Source organism: Hippocampus zosterae, chromosome 13, assembly GCF_025434085.1.
Source record: "Hippocampus zosterae strain Florida chromosome 13, ASM2543408v3, whole genome shotgun sequence".
Lineage (NCBI taxonomy): Eukaryota > Metazoa > Chordata > Actinopteri > Syngnathiformes > Syngnathidae > Hippocampus > Hippocampus zosterae.
The window spans coordinates 2,282,723-2,299,576 of record NC_067463.1 but is presented as its reverse complement, the minus strand read 5'-3'; the positions used below and the strand labels follow the sequence as shown (position 1 = coordinate 2,299,576).

The following is a 16,854-nucleotide window of genomic DNA, read 5'->3' as shown; positions in this document are numbered from 1 at the left end:
ATATTTTATATTCATGAAATTGCTGTGCTGTGCTTGCAAAAGATACAGAGTACCGGTACTTACAAGAATTTGAAGGTTACTTCAATTTCAGCAATACAGGTGTCATTGTTTTTACACTTTCTTTCAAAAGGAACCTACAAATATAGCCGGAAAATTAATCGGGAATCTTATTAGCGTCTACTAAAACTGAAACATTCAATTCATCATTGATGTCACAGCTAGCACCTCGACAACAGCTTGTGTTTTGCCATCTGCATTCAGGACAGCATCTGCACGGTGACTATTCACCTGGGAGAAGTTTAATTTGATGCTGATAGGTGACAGGGTGTCTTTCACACATTTCTGTCAGGGGAAAAAGAACAACTGAAACATCATAGATCACAAATGCTCATTTCTTGTAGTATTTTCAAAACGTGTGTGTGTCTGCATGAAGATGTTCATACTGGCATGTAGATGGGGTACAGGAAGCAAGTGCCTTTATCCAGCAGTTGATAGGTGAGTGTAAGATTCCTTGATTTCTTGTCAGTTTGAGCGAAGAAACCTCGGTGCGATTGTCTCATGGGATCCACATCAAGCATGCACGAAATGTTTAGTCCTAATTTCTTCATTCCTGCAAAGACATGCTTAAGGATTACAGCGCATCCGCAAAGTATTCATAGCACTTTACTTTATCTACACTTTATGGTGGAAACCTATTCCAAAATTGAATAAATTGTTTATTTCCCTCAAAATTAAGCACCGACTCAGCAACTATCGTCACACATTGATTGGTGGATTGGATGGGAACATAGCCTGCTTTCGGATGTTAATGGAAGCGCTCTTGCCTCTCTGGACTCACCATTCTCATGAGTGTTAGTGGTGTTGGAGTGAATTTCCGAACACACCCTAATCTTACATTGATTTGGATTTCTTGTTCTTGATTTCAGGTGAGTGCATAAATATTCATTAAAATACAATCAATTCTAATGAAAAGTTGTGATATAGGATATATTTTGAGAGACCAAATTTAGCATAGTAAATTTTGGTATCAGTTTGCAGTTTAATTTTATTTTGTCTTCAAATTAATTTAATTTTCAATTAAATTAATCAAATTCATTTAATAATTCAATGTTGTCTTCAAATTAACATATTGGTTAATGAGGATTTGGATAGATGACTGGAAAAAAACCCATATGTTTTCATAGTTGAAACCCAAAATTGAACTTAATTTGACCCTGGATAGATATTTAACTTTATGTGACTTTTTTTGTTGATTTTGACACACAGTAAAAGATTCATCTTCCGAACCACTTGATCCTCACGAGGGTCGCGGGCGGTGCTGGAGCCTATCCCAGCCATCTCCGGGCAGTAGGCGGGGGACACCCTGAAAGCCAATCGGGTTGCCAGCCAATCGCAGGGCACACAGAGACGAACAACCATCCACGCTCACACTCACACCTAGGGACAATTTAGAGTGTTCAATCAGCCTGCCACGCATGTTTTTGGAATGTGGGAGGAAACCGGAGCACCCGGAGAAAACCCACACAGAACATGCAAACTCCACACAGTGAGGCCAGAGCTGTAATCGAACCCGGTACCTCTGCACTGTGAAGCCAACGTGCTAACCACTGGACTACCGGGCCCACCCACAGTAAAAAAATCGGAACAATTGTCATTATGATGCAGTACACCGACTACAACAGTAATAATGATCTAGACTGCAAGTGTTAAAGTCAAAGCCCGGGGGCCAAATTTAGCCCGGCATGTCATTTTTTTTTTTCCAAGATGGCGCCCGAATAGGCAGCCTTCGGCAAGTGCTCTTCAAGAGCCTTGCTTTTTTGTTCTTTTTTGCTGTTTTTGTCTTTTGTTTTGTCACATGTTGTTTGTTGTTTCATTGTGTGGACTTGATATGGACTGCTTTCAGCGCATTTTGGCCACGACATTCGTCAAAGGAGCAGTATCTGTGCTTGGTGGTTGCGCCTTCTCGGCAGCACGCCTGCACCAGCACAGATTTTGATTGGGAGGAATGTCGGCGCCACTGACTGTCGGTGCTGGACAGACCTGGGGCGCTTGTGTTTTTTTGCGCCAGTAATGGGCAGCATTTTTCACAACCCCGATTTGTTCAGTGGCTATGTCAGCGCTGTTGGACAGTTGGCGTTGGTGTGGCTGGATGGATGGCCGCTGAAGTTGAGGATGAGGAGAGAGGAACGTTGGCGAAGAGCACCGATGCGTATTTGGAACCGTGAGTCGCCGCTTGGAATTGAAATGGATTTCCATGGGACAGGAGAAGTGAACCAATCTCTTTTTTCGTCAATGGATGCTACAGCTTCTTGTTGACTTTGAAACTTAGCTTGTAGCCGACGTGTGCACATTTTGAGCATGACGTCTCTGATCCACTGGTTAAAGGACACTTTGATTCTCTCCTCTTTCATCTCAAACCGCTTCAAACAACAAAGCGTGTGATGGAAAAGTGGTTAGAACTGCATGACTGTCCGTGTTTTATGTTATGTGTCGTGTTTATTATTTTACTTTATGTTAACTGTTTTGTAAAGCGCTTTGTTACAGCTGCCGCTGTTGTGAAAGCGCTATATAAATCAGCATGTATTGTATTGTATTGTATTTCATGTGGCCCGCGAAAGCAAATCATGTGTGTTATCTTTCATGATCCTTGTTAAAATCTGTACCGAAATCTCAAAATGTCATGTGTCATAAATAACATTGAGATTGTACAATTATTTGTCACCTTGTTTACGCTTACTTTAACAATAACTAAATAAGCTATTATAGTTGACTGATTTCAAAACTACTAATCCATCAATTTGTGTACAAGTGATAATATGATGAGACGATTAATTTGGTTTCACTGTCATAACGGCCCTCCAAGGGAAAAGACGTAACTCGAATGTGGCCCAATGTGTTTGACACCCCTGATTTAGTCTGTCAGTGTCAATCAAATTGAACAGTTATGCTTGTTAAGGCCAAAGATTTGATGCAAAGCGATTGAATTGTGCTAAGCAATCATAATGTTGTGGTTGCTCAGTCGATATGCAGACCTCCACAAAAGCAAGCAAATAAATAAATACATCAATAAAAAATGTGGATGCCTATCCATCTGTTGGTTAGTTAGAAAGCTACGCCCTGATTCATGGATGATGATAGATCTCATTGTCGGGGAAACGGTTCTGTTGATGCTGCGGTAATGTGAATAATAAACGAGTATAGCTGTACCTTTATCCTGAACCTTTAAAAAAAAGATTCTTCCCTGACCAATGTCCCACGCCTTTAAAATGTTAGGTGGAAAGTATTTTCTGGATATACATGTATTTTTTTGGATGACTGATCATATTATCTGCCTTTCTATTTGCTGTTTAAAATGTCAAATGTGAAAATAGGTACAGCAATTTCAACACCAAAGCTAGTGCTGGAGTTTTGCCTTTTTTGAGTTTAGCGGTCATCATTCTTACCTGCTTTACTTTTCGTTGTTTCTACTATTTCAAAGCAGGCTGTTAAGTTAACCATGGGTAAGATGGTGTCTGTGTTGGCCGAGCAGTCAATCTTATCAAGACTTATCTCCTTTGGTTGAAAAGACAGGCGAGCTAAAGCATTAACAATGGGCTTGGACCTGGAGAACATTGAAAAAAGAGATTTTAGAGCATATACTTTTATTAAGTACAAGTATTAAGGGCACAAACAATGTTCAGATTCAGGAACAGTACATGCGGTGAGGTTCATAGACTGATGAGTCACTACTCCTCTGCAATCGGATATAAAAATATGAACCCAAATTTGAAGATGAGCATACTGTCTTTCAATTTGTTTCATTCATTTTCTCCTTCAATTCCAATACAATTTTTGAATAATATTTGTTTTCAAAGCTTCTAATTATGCTTCTATTAATTCCCCGCTGTTCAAAAACAGTGATCGCAAGAAAAACAAAAGAATATTTAATATAAGATCAATATCATTGTTGTTGGGTAACTGAACTCTCTTTTAAAAATTAAAAAAAACATTTTCTGGAGGTGGGGCTTATTGGCAAGCGCCTGGTGGCCGGGCCTACACCCATGGGGCCCGGACGGACACAGCCCGAAGAGGCAACGTGGGTCCCCCTTCCCATGGGCTCACCACCCATGAGAGGGCCCAAAGGGGTCGGGTGCAATGTGAGCTGGGCGACAGCCAAAGGCGGGGACCCTGGCGGTCCGATCCTCGGCTGCAGAAGCTAGCTCTTGGGACATGGAATGTCACCTCTCTGGCAGGGAAGGAGCTCGAGCTGGTGTGTGAGGAAGAGAATTTCCGACTGGATATAGTCGGACTTGCCTCCACACACAGCCTGGGTTCTGGTACCAGTTCTCTCGAGAGGGGTTGGACTCTCTTCCACTCTGGAGTTGCTCACGGTGAGAGGCGCAGAGCAGGTGTGGGCACACTCATTGCCCCCCGGCTCAGTGCCTGTACATTGGGGTTCACACCGGTAGACGAGAGGGTTGCCTCCCTCCGCCTTCGGGTGGGTGGACGGGTCCTGACTGTTTTTTGTGCATATGCACCAAACAGCAGCTCAGCATCCCCACCCTTTTTGGAGTCCTTGGAGGGTGCGCTGGAGAGTACTCCTGCTGGGGACTCCCTTGTTCTGCTGGGGGACTTCAATACTCACGTGGGCAATGACAGTGAGACCTGGAGGGGCGTGATTTGGGAGGAATGGCCTCCCCGAGCAGAACTCGAGTGGTGTTTTGTTATTGGACTTCTGTGCTCGCCACGGATTGTCCATAACGAACACCTTGTTCAAACATAAGGGTGTCCATATGTGCACTTGGCACCAGGACACCCTAGGCCTCAGTTCGATGATCGACGTTGTAGTTATATCATAGGATTTTCGGCCGCATGTTCTGGACACTCGGGTGAAGAGAGGGGCGGAGCTGTCAACTGATCACCACCTGGTGGTGAGTAGGCTCCGATGGTGGGGGAAGATGCCGGTATGTCCTGGCAGACCCAAACGTATTGTGAGCGTTTGTTGGGAGCGTCTGGCGGAATCCCCTGTCAGAAGGAGTTTCAACTCCCACCTCCGACAGAGCTTTTCCCATGTTCCGGGGGAGGCGGGGGGACATTGAGCCCGAGTGGACCATGTTCCGTGCCTCTATTGTTGAGGCCGACAATCTGAGTTGTGACTGTAAGGTGGTTGGTGCCTGTCCTGGCGGCAACCCCTGTACTCGCTGGTGGACAGTAAGCAGTAAGCAGTAAGGGATGCCGACAAGCTGAAGAAGGAGTCCTATCAAGCCTTTATGGCCTGCGGGACCCCAGAGGCAGCTGACGGGCATCGATTGGCCAAGCGGAACGCAGCTTCGGTGGTCGCCGAGGCAAAAACCTGAGCGTGGGAAGAGTTCGGTGAAGCCATGGAAGCCGACTTTCGGACGGCATCGAGGAAATTCTGGTCCACCATCCGACATCTCAGGAGCGGGAAGCAGTGCACCACTAACACTGTGTACGGTGGGGCTGGGGTGCTGCTGACTTCGACGCAGGACGTTGTGAACCGGTGGGCAGAGTACTTCGAAGACCTCCTCAACTCCCCCATCATGTCTTCCTTGGAGGAAGCAGAGCCTGGGGACTCTGAGGTGGGCTCTCCTATGGGGTATGGGTATGGGGTACAGAACCCCCCTGATACGGGCTGTTCGGTCACTATACCACCGATGTCAGAGTTTGGTTCGCATTGCCGGCAGTAAGTCGGAATCGTTTCCAGTGGGGGTTGGACTCCGCCAAGGCTGCCCTTTGTCGCCGATTCTGTTCATAACCTTTATGGACAGAATTTCTAGGCGCAGCCGAAGCGTTGAGGGGGGGTCGGTTTTGGGGGCCTCAGTATTGCATCCCTGTTTTTTGCAGATGATGTGGTGCTGTTGGCTCCTTCAAACGGGGCTCTCCAACTCTCACTGGAGCGTTTCGCAGCCGAGTGTTAAGTGGTTGGGATGAAAATCAGCACCTCCAAATCTGAAACCCTGGTCCTCAGTCGGAAAAGGGTGGAGTGCCCCCTCTGGGTCGGGGGGGAGATCTTGCCCCAAGTGGAGGAGTTTAAGTATCTTGGGGTCTTGTTCACGAGTGAGGGCAGGAGGGAGCGAGAGATCGACAGGCGGATCGGTGCAGCGTCTGCTGTGATGCAGACGTTGTATCGGTCTGTCGTGGTGAAGAAGGAGCTGAGCCAAAGGGCGAAGCTCTCAATTTACCCGTCGACCTACGTCCCAACCCTCACCTATGGTCACGAGCTATGGGTCGTGACCGAAAGAACGAGATCCAGGATACAAGCGGCTGAAATGAGTTTTCTCCCCAGGTTGTCCGGGCTCTCCCTTAGAGATAAGGTGAGGAGCTCGGTCATCCGGGAGGGGCTCCGAGTCGAGCCGCTTCTCCTCCACATCGAGAGGAGCCAGATGAGGTGGCTTGGGCATCTGATTCGGATGCCTCCTGAACGCCTCACTGGTGAGGTGTTCCGGGCATGTCCCACTGGGAGGAGACCCCGAGGAAGACCCAGGACACGCTGGAGAGACTATGTCACCCAGCTGGCCTGGGAACGACTCTGGATCCCCCGGGGAGAGCTGGAAGAAGTAGCTAGGGAGAGGGAAGTCTGGGTTTCCCTGCTAAAGCTCTTGCCCCCACGACCCGGCCCCGGATAAGCGGTAGATGATGGATGGAAAAAAACCATTTTATTAGGTCTATCAGGCAATCAAACCCTTGAGACAGATTTGAAAACTCAAGAGAGTCAAGCAGTTGGATGCATAACTGGAGCGCTGTCCTGAGGCTTGTATCTTCACTTCAGCTGTGAACAGGAACAAGCTGGTCACTTCAGCATGATAAAATACTTTGATTGCACGTTATGTACGTATAATGAAGTCCTTGCAGTGTCACACTAGTAAGTTGATTATACATCGAAAAGCATAGGGCGATAAATTTTAATATACAATTACTCTGACAAACTTGGTCTTACATTTGGTATTTCATACTTTTTATTTTATGAAAGCCCTGACGATACAATTACTAAACATGTCTGGCCTCATAACCATCTGATGTTTCTAACAAACCAATTCATGTTGAAATTGGGAAATGATTTGACCATTTATGATGAATTTATTGGAGGCAGTGATCGCACAGGACTCCAGGTGAAAGATGGCTTAAGAGGTCTGCGAGTTCTCACAGGACTCCAGGTTAAAGATGGCTTAAGAGGTCTGCGAGTTCTCAATCAGCCCATTTGTGCATTTGTGGCAATGTACACTATGTTTATGGGAAGACCACCGCACTTCTTCCATTCGTACTGCCACATGCATGCAGTGGCAGTAGTACTTTCTTGACTCTGCCGGGCCGAGTCATTCTTCTGACCAGGCAAAAAGACTAAATATTTCGTTAAATGTATTAGACAGACTGTGGAACGTCAGCATGTCCAATACATGTGATAAAACAAGGTTGTTTTGTGCTAGATGGTATAGCGGCCTACGTGTAATGGCGTAGCTTTCAATTAAATTTGAGTCGGCAAAGAACCCCAAGCTTTCTGTTGATACCCGCCAGGATGTGGTTTTCCGCCTTACTGAGTTAACTTTTGAACTTCTGTCGTTGAGATGTCGTGTCATCCTCTCAGAAAAGAATTTTGTTTCCAGGCACTTAAGTAAGAACTTCACATACATTCCTACTAGAAAGTGATCTTTATTTATTTTTCTGCCGTTTGAATATAGTACATCGCTGGCATTGGGCCTCCTATGTCACAATTTGGTAAATTTCATATTATTTTCACAAGTCTATAGACATTTCTGGTCAATCTACATGTTAGAATTTATTGACCGAACTAAAGTGATGCAAAAGGCTCGCTGTCTTGGATGATGCATTGTTATTGCTGTTTTTGAGTTTGGAAGTACACGCCAGGATTCAGCCCAACACCAGCAATATGTACGGTATATACTGTACATTACTGTATATTGAGGGAGCATACAGGATAATAATGACCACTTCAGCTGATGATTGACAGAATAATTATGCATTTGAAAAATAAGACGTGTTGCTGGTATAGATATACGGGTTATCATAGTACATACAGTATAGAATATTCATCATACCTTAAGACAACAGCTGCTCCATAGGATCCAACTACTATGTCTGGTAGTGCGTCATCTTCCAGGTCTATGTTTCCATTTATGTCTTGTCCAAAGAATCTGATGCCATGTTTTACTTCTCGTCCCGTGATTCTCTGGATTGGCAGATAAATCTCTGTTATGTCTATGGCCTGTACACTCATTGGCCACAGCATTTGGAACATAGAGATCCAATACAACAGCTGATTCTACCTTTACAATCATAATGCAAAATTGGAGCGACACTGTCAGAGCGGTATTAATTAAAGCTTAAAAAAAACTTTATTTTTGTGGCTGGAGCTCAAAATCATTGAATGATGATTGTACTCATGTATGAATGCATCATACATGTGGTTACTTATGTATGATGTAGTGTGTTTCTATACTACTGCAAACTACAGTGGCAAGAACAATAGAAATAACACATTACTCATCATATTGCGCCTGCTCTCATTTTCACTGTTGGATTGTGCAGGTGTACCTAATGGTGTGACCAGTCATTGTATTTCAAGGGTGGTTTATCAAACCTTCATAATTAAGAGATGGTGGAGTGACACTGTACAACAAACATGTCATGAAGTTGCAGAGGGGGGTGCAACAATACATGTACTATATCTCGAACCATTTAATACTACAGTAGGCTTAAATCAACATTATATCATGTTTTTTATATACTGTATTGTATCGTATTGACTCATCCTGGTTTGATGTACAGTGTATGAAAAACACTTTTTTTTTCTTTGATCAGTTCCACTTTGAGAGCCGCATTGTGGTTCAGTATCAACAGACCTAATCGTTACGCCCACTAATTGACATTGAAAAAAGAAAAGTCATGCACTGGGGGACTTCAATGCTCACATGGGCAATGACAGTGAGACCTGGAGGGGCGTGATTGGGAGGAGCGGCGTCCGTGAGTCGTCACCTTACCGTGGTGGAGGGGTTTGTGTGTCCCAATGATCCTAGGAGCTAAGTTGTCTGGGACTTTATGCCCCTGGCAGGGTCACCCATGGCAAACAGGTTCTAGGTGAGGGGCCAGACAAAGCACGGCTCAAAGACCCCTTATGATGAGAAAAATATATGGACCAAGGTTTCCCTTGCCTGGACGCAGGTCACCGGGGCACCCCTCTGGAGCCAGGCCTGGAGGTGGGGCTCGTTGGCAAGTGCCTGGTGGCCGGGCCTACACCCATGGGGCCCGGCCGGGCACAGTCCGAAGAGGCAACGTGGGTCCCCCTTCTCATGGGCTCACCACCCATGAGAGGGGCCAAAGGGGTCGGGTGCAATGTGAGCTGGGCGGCAGCCAAAGGCGGGGACCCTGGCGGTCCGATCCTCGGCTGCAGAAGCTAGCTCTTGGGACATGGAATGTCACCTCTCTGGCAGGGAAGGAGCCCGAGCTGGTGTGTGAGGCAGAGAATTTCCGACTGGATATAGTCGGACTTGCATCCACACACAGCCTCGGTTCTGGTAACAGTTCTCTCGAGAGGGGTTGGACTCTCTTCCACTCTGGAGTTGCTCACAGTGAGAGGCGCAGAGCAGGTGTGGGCATACTCATTGCCCCCCGGCTCAGTGCCTGTACATTGGGGTTCACACCGGTAGACGAGAAGGTTGCCTCCCTCCGCCTTCGGGTGGGTGGACGGCTCCTGACTGTTGTTTGTGCATATGCACCAAACAGCAGCTCAGCATACCCACCCTTTTTGGAGTCCTTGGAGGGTGTGCTGGAGAGTACTCCTGCTGGGGACTCCCTTGTTCTGCTGGGGGACTTCAATACTCACGTGGGCAATGACAGTGAGACCTGGAGGGGCGTGATTGGGAGGAATGGCCTCCCCGAGCAGAACTCGAGTGGTGTTTTGTTATTGGACTTCTGTGCTTGCCAAGGATTGTCCATAACGAACACCTTGTTTAAACATAAGGGTGTCCATATGTGCACTTGGCACCAGGACACCCTAGGCCGCAGTTCGATGATCAACTTTGTAGTTGTATCATCGGATTTGCGGCCGCATGTTCTGGACACTCGGGTGAAGAGAGGGGCGGAGCTGTCAACTGATCACCACCTGGTGGTGAGTAGGCTCCGATGGTGGGGGAAGATGCCGGTCCGTACTGGCAGACCCAAACGTATTGTGAGGGTTTGTTGGGAGCGTCTGGCGGAATCCCCTGTGAAAAGGAGTTTCAACTCCCACCTCCGACAGAGCTTTTTCCATGTTCCGGGGGAGGCGGGGGACATTGAGCCTGAGTGGACCATGTTCCGTGCCTCTATTGTTGAGGCGGCCAATCTGAGTTGTGACTGTAAGGTGGTTGGTGCCTGTCCTGGCGGCAACCCCTGTACTCGCTGGTGGACAGTAAGCAGTAAGGGATGCCGACAAGCTGAAGAAGGAGTCCTATCAAGCCTTTATGGCCTGTGGGACCCCAGAGGCAGCTGACGGGCATCGATTGGCCAAGCGGAACGCAGCTTCGGTGGTCGCCGAGGCAAAAACCTGAGCGTGGGAAGAGTTCGGTGAAGCCATGGAAGCCGACTTCCGGACGGCTTCGTGGAAGTTCTGGTCCACCATCCGACATCTCAGGAGCGGGAAGCAGTGCACCACTAACACTGTGTACAGTGGGGATGGGGCGCTGCTGACTTCGACTCGGGACGTTGTGAACCGGTGGGCAGAGTACTTCGAAGACCTCCTCAACTCCCCCATCATGTCTTCCTTGGAGGAAGCAGAGCCTGGGGAATTTGAGGTGGGCTCTCCTATCTCTGTGGTTGAAGTCACCGATGTGGTTAAAAAGCTCCTCGGTGGCAAGGCCCCAGGGGTGGATGAGATCCGCCTGGAGTGCCTCAAGGCTCTGGATGTTGTGGGGCTGTCCTGGTTGACACGCCTCTGCAACATCGCGTGGTCAACAGGGAGAGTGCCTCTGGATTGGCAGACCGGGGTGGTAGTCCCTCTTTTTAAAAAGGGGTACCGGAGGGTGTGTTCCAACTACAGAGGGATCACACTCCTCAGCCTCCCTGGTAAGGTCTATTCAGGGGTGCTGGAGAGGAGGGTTCGTCAGGAAGTCGAGCCTCAGATTGAGGAGGACCAGTGTGGTTTTCGTCCCAGCCGTGGAACAGTGGACCAGCTCTACACCCTTAGCAGGGTCCTCGAGGGTATGTGGGAATTCGCCCAACCAGTCTACATGTGTTTTGTGGACTTGGACAAGGCGTTTGACCGTGTCCCTCGGGGAGTTCTGTGGGGGGTGCTTCGTGGGTATGGAGTACCGAACCCCATGTTTTTCAGCCAAAAATGTTTACTTCATATTGGGAATTCCACGCTTCCCTTGTGGTGTGTATAATACCTCTATTGAAAAAAAATGAGAGAACCTCTCAACAGAAGTCATGAAAATCGTCTTTTGGTGTTTGTTTTTTTTCCTAGGTCCTTCACATATTGATCATGCCCTCTCTTAGCCCCGGGTAAGAAAAAAAATCCTGGTGGCTGCAAAGAAGCCCCTCTAAGCAGCACACATCAGTCCTCACAGCTATGAGCTGCCTTTTTTATAAAAGCAAAAATCAAACTTTGGCTGTCCGCCAGACTGCTGGTGACATCATCGCTGGCTCAGCCCTGGGCCATCGCTATTCATGAAGGCCTCTCAACCCACTGCAGACAGTCATGGCCCACATAAGCTTCCCTTGTGTCAATCTCTACTTTTTAATATATACATGTTAGAAGAATCTCTGAGCAAAAATGTATCATGTTTAAAGTTTCATTTATTTGGGCGCATCGAAGCGTTTGGGTGCATACCCGGCACCCCCAAATGCCTACACACAAAGGCGCCGGCCAAATTGTTGAAGCCCACAATTAGCACGTCAATACAGGTGGGCGACCACAGGGGAGAAGGCGAAACTCGGTCACAAAAGGGGAATGAATAATCCGGGAACAGCGGTTGAGCAACAAAAGACAAGTTGAGAACACCCGTCGCGCCCAGACGACATTGACCATCCGCAAAGTCTACAGCATGCTAATTCGATGTAGACCAGCCAGAAAAGGCGCCAATGTACTGGTGGTTCGAGGTTGAAAAACAGGTAACCAATCACTACTGAGGTGCCCGACCGGGGGTGCGGCATGCAAATATTGGGGGCAGTGTTTTTCTTGTATTTTGCATATGTTACAATAAAATGTGGAACTCGCGGAGACGGGACTTTGAGTGTGATCGCGGAGCAACAACCGTCGTTCGCTCTCAGAGGTCCGCTCCCGCCGATATTGAAGACAATTTTCCTGTGTGCCGAGTCGTTTCTTTAACTTTGTCCGAGAAAATCTCTGACAATACATGACATCATTTGAATAAAATAATGAATACAAGCACTATACATGACGATGTCATGGAATCTAATTAAAAAATCTAAGCAGATAATACGTATATACATAAATAATACATATTTTTATTAAAAATGGTTGTGTGCAATTGAGTAGTACGCAGAATTATAATTCTCCTATCATATAATATACTGCAACTGTCCCGCACTAACGTTCTTGATAAAATGTTTAAAAATTTGGAATTTCAGACAAACTCTGTGCTAAGTACAGTATAAAACTCAATTTTTAAAAAGCATGAAAATTTTACAATTAAAATAAAACTAATTTTTGCATCAAGGAAGTATCCAACCGTGACATGAAAGCGAACCGCAAATTTTGTGTATCATTGCACCCCAAGTTCTTTGACTTGTAATAATAACCAGTCACCAAGTCCATTCAAGTTACGATGTAATACCAGATGTCTCACCTGACTAGAAACACTGCGCATCCCTTGGTGTCTGTCACCGAAGTAGATGTACACTGCCCCTGCATTAGCATCCTCGAGAGGGGCCCCAACTGCAACATCTCGCAGCCCGTCTCCATTCAGGTCTGCAAGGCTGGCTATGCTAGTGCCAAATCTCCCCATGGACAGTTGGGTAACATTTATTTCACTTTTCAGCAGCATCTGCAGAAAACAACCGCTTAAGCATATTCATTCATTCATTCATTCATTCATTATCTCCTAGTATCCTATTCAGTTCTCATTCCGGCTCACCTTATCAGTCAGCCTGTAGACATAGATCTGTCCCTCAGATTTTTCCTGAGGGCGGTAAAACAGGGGTGCTCCCACCAAGAGAAAGTCACTGGTACCATCGGAGTCCACGTCTAAGGTACAAAGGTCTGCCCCAAAGTAGGAACCAATCTGAGGATTTTGAGGAACAAGCATTTAATTACTATTGTTCATACTCTTACTTTTCTTTATACATAATAAAACACTGCGGGTGTTTTAATGCACCGACAGCTACATCATCCGCAAGGGGAGAGCATGCAGTATATCTGTGACATACTGACATAAATGGACCCCAATGAGTCTATTTCTGTTTCTACAATGTAAAACATAGCGTACTGCACCTGAAATGGCATGTTTGGTTTTTTTTTAAAGAGGAATGCTTTCTAGGATTGGACTTGAACAGATGACATATCGCATAATGGTGTACAAAGGCGCAAAAATCCTGTTGCGCTCAATTCTAACTGTGCAAAGTCCAGCAAAATATCAAAAGAAAGAAAACTCCACTCATGCGGACAATTAGGCTGTGCTTTGTGTTAGAATTGGGCTGGGAACGAAAACAGGGCCCAAAATGTTGACGGCAACTTATGTGTATTTCAAAAAATGTCAGTAGGAATCTTATACATAACACATGACTTCGTACAATACATTGTATGAGCTTTACCAACCTGCTTCCCTTTTATTCTTTGGGCAACATTCCAGTTGTTCCCGGTGTGAGTGAAGACTACAATTTGTCCTACATGCTCAAATCTTGGTGCACCAGTGAAATACAGAAGAACCCCGTTCACCTGTGCCACAGAAACCGAATATCCTGCAAGAAAATGCACTTTAGAGTTTATACGACTGGAATGGGATCTTAAGCTTTGAATGCAATAAATATGTATGTTGATTTGGTTTACAGCTAAATTCTTATTCACTAAAGTACTACTTTTTAAATCTGCTTATCTTGTTCATGGTATTGATCAGGGAAGTTGGATCGAATCTTAGGGTCAGAGACGAGATACACCATGAATTCATTACTAGTCAATCACATGGCCGACACATGGCGACAACTACAAAAAATGTGTGGTATAAAATACATGCTAATTTTGTATAGTCCAAGTTGAGATTCAAATCTATGACTCAAAGGTTTATGCTTCACATGATGCTAACAACATGCATCAAACTGTTGCCAGTTATGTGGTTGATAAATTTCAATGCCCCCCAAGCATCTATTTATTCTAGTTTTATGTAGACTTCTTTCAACGCAGTATTGAGAGTATACAATGAAACCATCAAAGTGAAATGCGAAAATTCAAGAAAAAAATGGAGAAAAAAATTCCCCCAAAAATCTGCATTATGTTGACAAACCTTAGAGGACTTGTGAATATATTTGGTGATGTGATACAGAAGTGTACTAGTTATGGGAAAGTGGAAAAGCAAATGACATTGAACTGAAACCTAACAACGCAGAAAAACGGCATATATGTCTTTCTCCTCGGCTCTCAGTACAATAATGTAATGTGACAATTAGTTGGCAGTATTAATAAAAAAATATATTTGGAATATGCATCGCAAAGGTTGCTTGGGTAAAATATGCATCTCCTCATGTGTGTTTGCCACTGGATCTGCTACTTTACACATCCTCAAGTTAATGTAAAGTTCAGAGTGTTTGTTGTTGTTTTTTTTTACTTTACTGTACAGCTATTAATTTATTTATTCATATACTTATGTCGTCTCAAGTTATGACAAATGCAAACGTTGAAAAAAAAGACAAGCTTGCGGCTTCTGACTGCAATGCTTGCAATATATATGGCACAGGTCATCAATGTGTGGTGAATTTTATTGCTGTTCAGTTTTATTTTTTGTACACTTATAAAACAGTTAAGCATTTTAACATGTACCGGTTATTCAAACACTTAACAAATGCTTTATTGTATATAGTGTGACCCTAGAAATAGAAAGTACAGTATTGATTCATTTTCTTCTAATTATACTGGTCAAGGTTATGGAAGAGCTGGGCAAGGTACACCCTGGAGGGTTGTTCTCACTTAGATGCATGGAGAAAGACCGTAGCAGATTCAAACCCAGAACCTCTTGACTGTGAGATAGCCGTAGTAACCACATGCGCCAGGAGCATTACGTTTTATATTGTGTTGGTAGGGGCTAAAAGAACAACAGTGATTGAGGCATGTTGAATTGGATTGTGATTATGAAGGACAAAAGGATGCCAGGAGATTTCGAACCACACGTGGCTGCTGATGTTTCTTATACTATTCATTCATTCATTCATCTTCCGAGCCGCTTGATCCTCACTAGGCTTGCGGGGGGTGCTGGAGCCTATCCCAGCTGTCTTTGGGCAGTAGGCGGGGGACACCCTGAATCGGTTGCCAGCCAATCGCGGGGCACACAGAAACGAACAACCATTCGCACTCACACTCACACCTAGGGACAATTTAGAGCGTTCAATCCGCCTGCCACGCATATTTTTGGAATGTGGGAGGAAACCGGAGCACCCGGAGAAAACCCACGCAGGCCCGGGGAGAACATGCAAACTCCACACAGTGAGGCCGGAGCTGGAATTGAACACAAGCCTCTGCACTGTGAAGCCGACGTGCTATCCCCACTGGACTACCGGGCCGCCCTGTCTTATACTAATAAAGGATTTAAAAAAAGAAATGATACCCATGTAAGAGTCCATCTGCATTTGTGAATCTTCAATCTGTGTCTCAGTTTGATCTTGACGCTCGTACAGAGCACCACGCCAGCTGTTTGAGCCCACTGAGCCCAGAATCAAAGTGTCCTGTGATTGGGAATCAAAACATTATATTTCACTTTGGAGCAGGTCAGCTTGAATGGCAACCCTCAAAAATCTCTCGCGGCACAGCAAAAATGACATGATGGGCCTTATTTTGGTCGAGTTGCGCCTGTCCAAATGGTGTTAAAAACGGGTGTTGACGTCATTTATGTTGCATGTTGAATCTAGTCGAACGTGCCTGGGGCCGTGTTGCGCTTGTCTGCTCATGCTGCCGCACTAAGCAGCCTCAGCCCTGACACACCTGATAATTTGGTGACAGAAAATAGTCTGCGCCTGACGTAAAAACGGGTGCATCGTTATTTTCGTGCCGGGACAATGGTCTAGTTCAGTTTGTGAATTTGGTAGACACACAACGCCTCACTCTCGCAATTTGGTGTCGAAAGATAGACAGAATTTTAGACTGTGCCGCAAAAGTCTATTTTGCGGCACAGGTGGTCAAACGTGATTTTGGTGTATTTAATCAAAGGACGCACAATCGGGAGGTGCAAAGAAGTCCCCAATTTCCCACATTTTACACACACAGCCAACTACATTATCCCGAAAGTAAAGATATTGCCGTCACGCACGAACTCCGGCAAGTATAATTTCAATTTCTGCAATGTTCAAGCACGGCATACTTATTTGCGTTTCGACCGCCCTGATTTTAATGTAAACGAGAGATGCCGTGAGAATTGGCTGGGAAAACATTACGTTCCCTCCCACGATAACTCAGAAAGGCACAAAATATTTACCCACACAAAACACCAAAAGAAAGAAATCTCCAACCGCGCACACGGGTAGACTACGCTTTGCACTAGCTGTGCGCCTGGAACGAAAATAGGGCCTCAAATGTTACTTACAGCCACATGTTGTCACTTTAAAATAAGATCACAGTGCCAAAGGGTCCAGGTTAGGAGCGTCACCACTCACCTGTTTTCTGAGTTTGGTCATGCTGATATTCGCAAGCAGAGCTCTGAG

General features: G+C 45.7%; 1 protein-coding gene across 2 annotated transcripts in view; it reads right to left on the bottom strand.

Moving 5' to 3' along the window:
* zmp:0000001082 (integrin alpha-D) overlaps positions 1-16,854 on the bottom strand; it is a 57,060-nt gene that overhangs the window by 27,522 nt on the left and 12,684 nt on the right. For both annotated transcript variants that reach the window (XM_052083841.1, XM_052083842.1), the window contains exons 10-18: positions 15,765-15,882; positions 13,769-13,911; positions 13,089-13,235; positions 12,801-12,998; positions 8,055-8,185; positions 3,444-3,601; positions 444-610; positions 226-342; positions 64-134 (exon numbers count right to left, since the gene is read on the bottom strand). In XM_052083841.1, the coding sequence (XP_051939801.1) occupies positions 64-134; positions 226-342; positions 444-610; positions 3,444-3,601; positions 8,055-8,185; positions 12,801-12,998; positions 13,089-13,235; positions 13,769-13,911; positions 15,765-15,882 (1,250 nt within the window). The remainder of the gene's footprint in view (positions 1-63; positions 135-225; positions 343-443; positions 611-3,443; positions 3,602-8,054; positions 8,186-12,800; positions 12,999-13,088; positions 13,236-13,768; positions 13,912-15,764; positions 15,883-16,854) is intronic.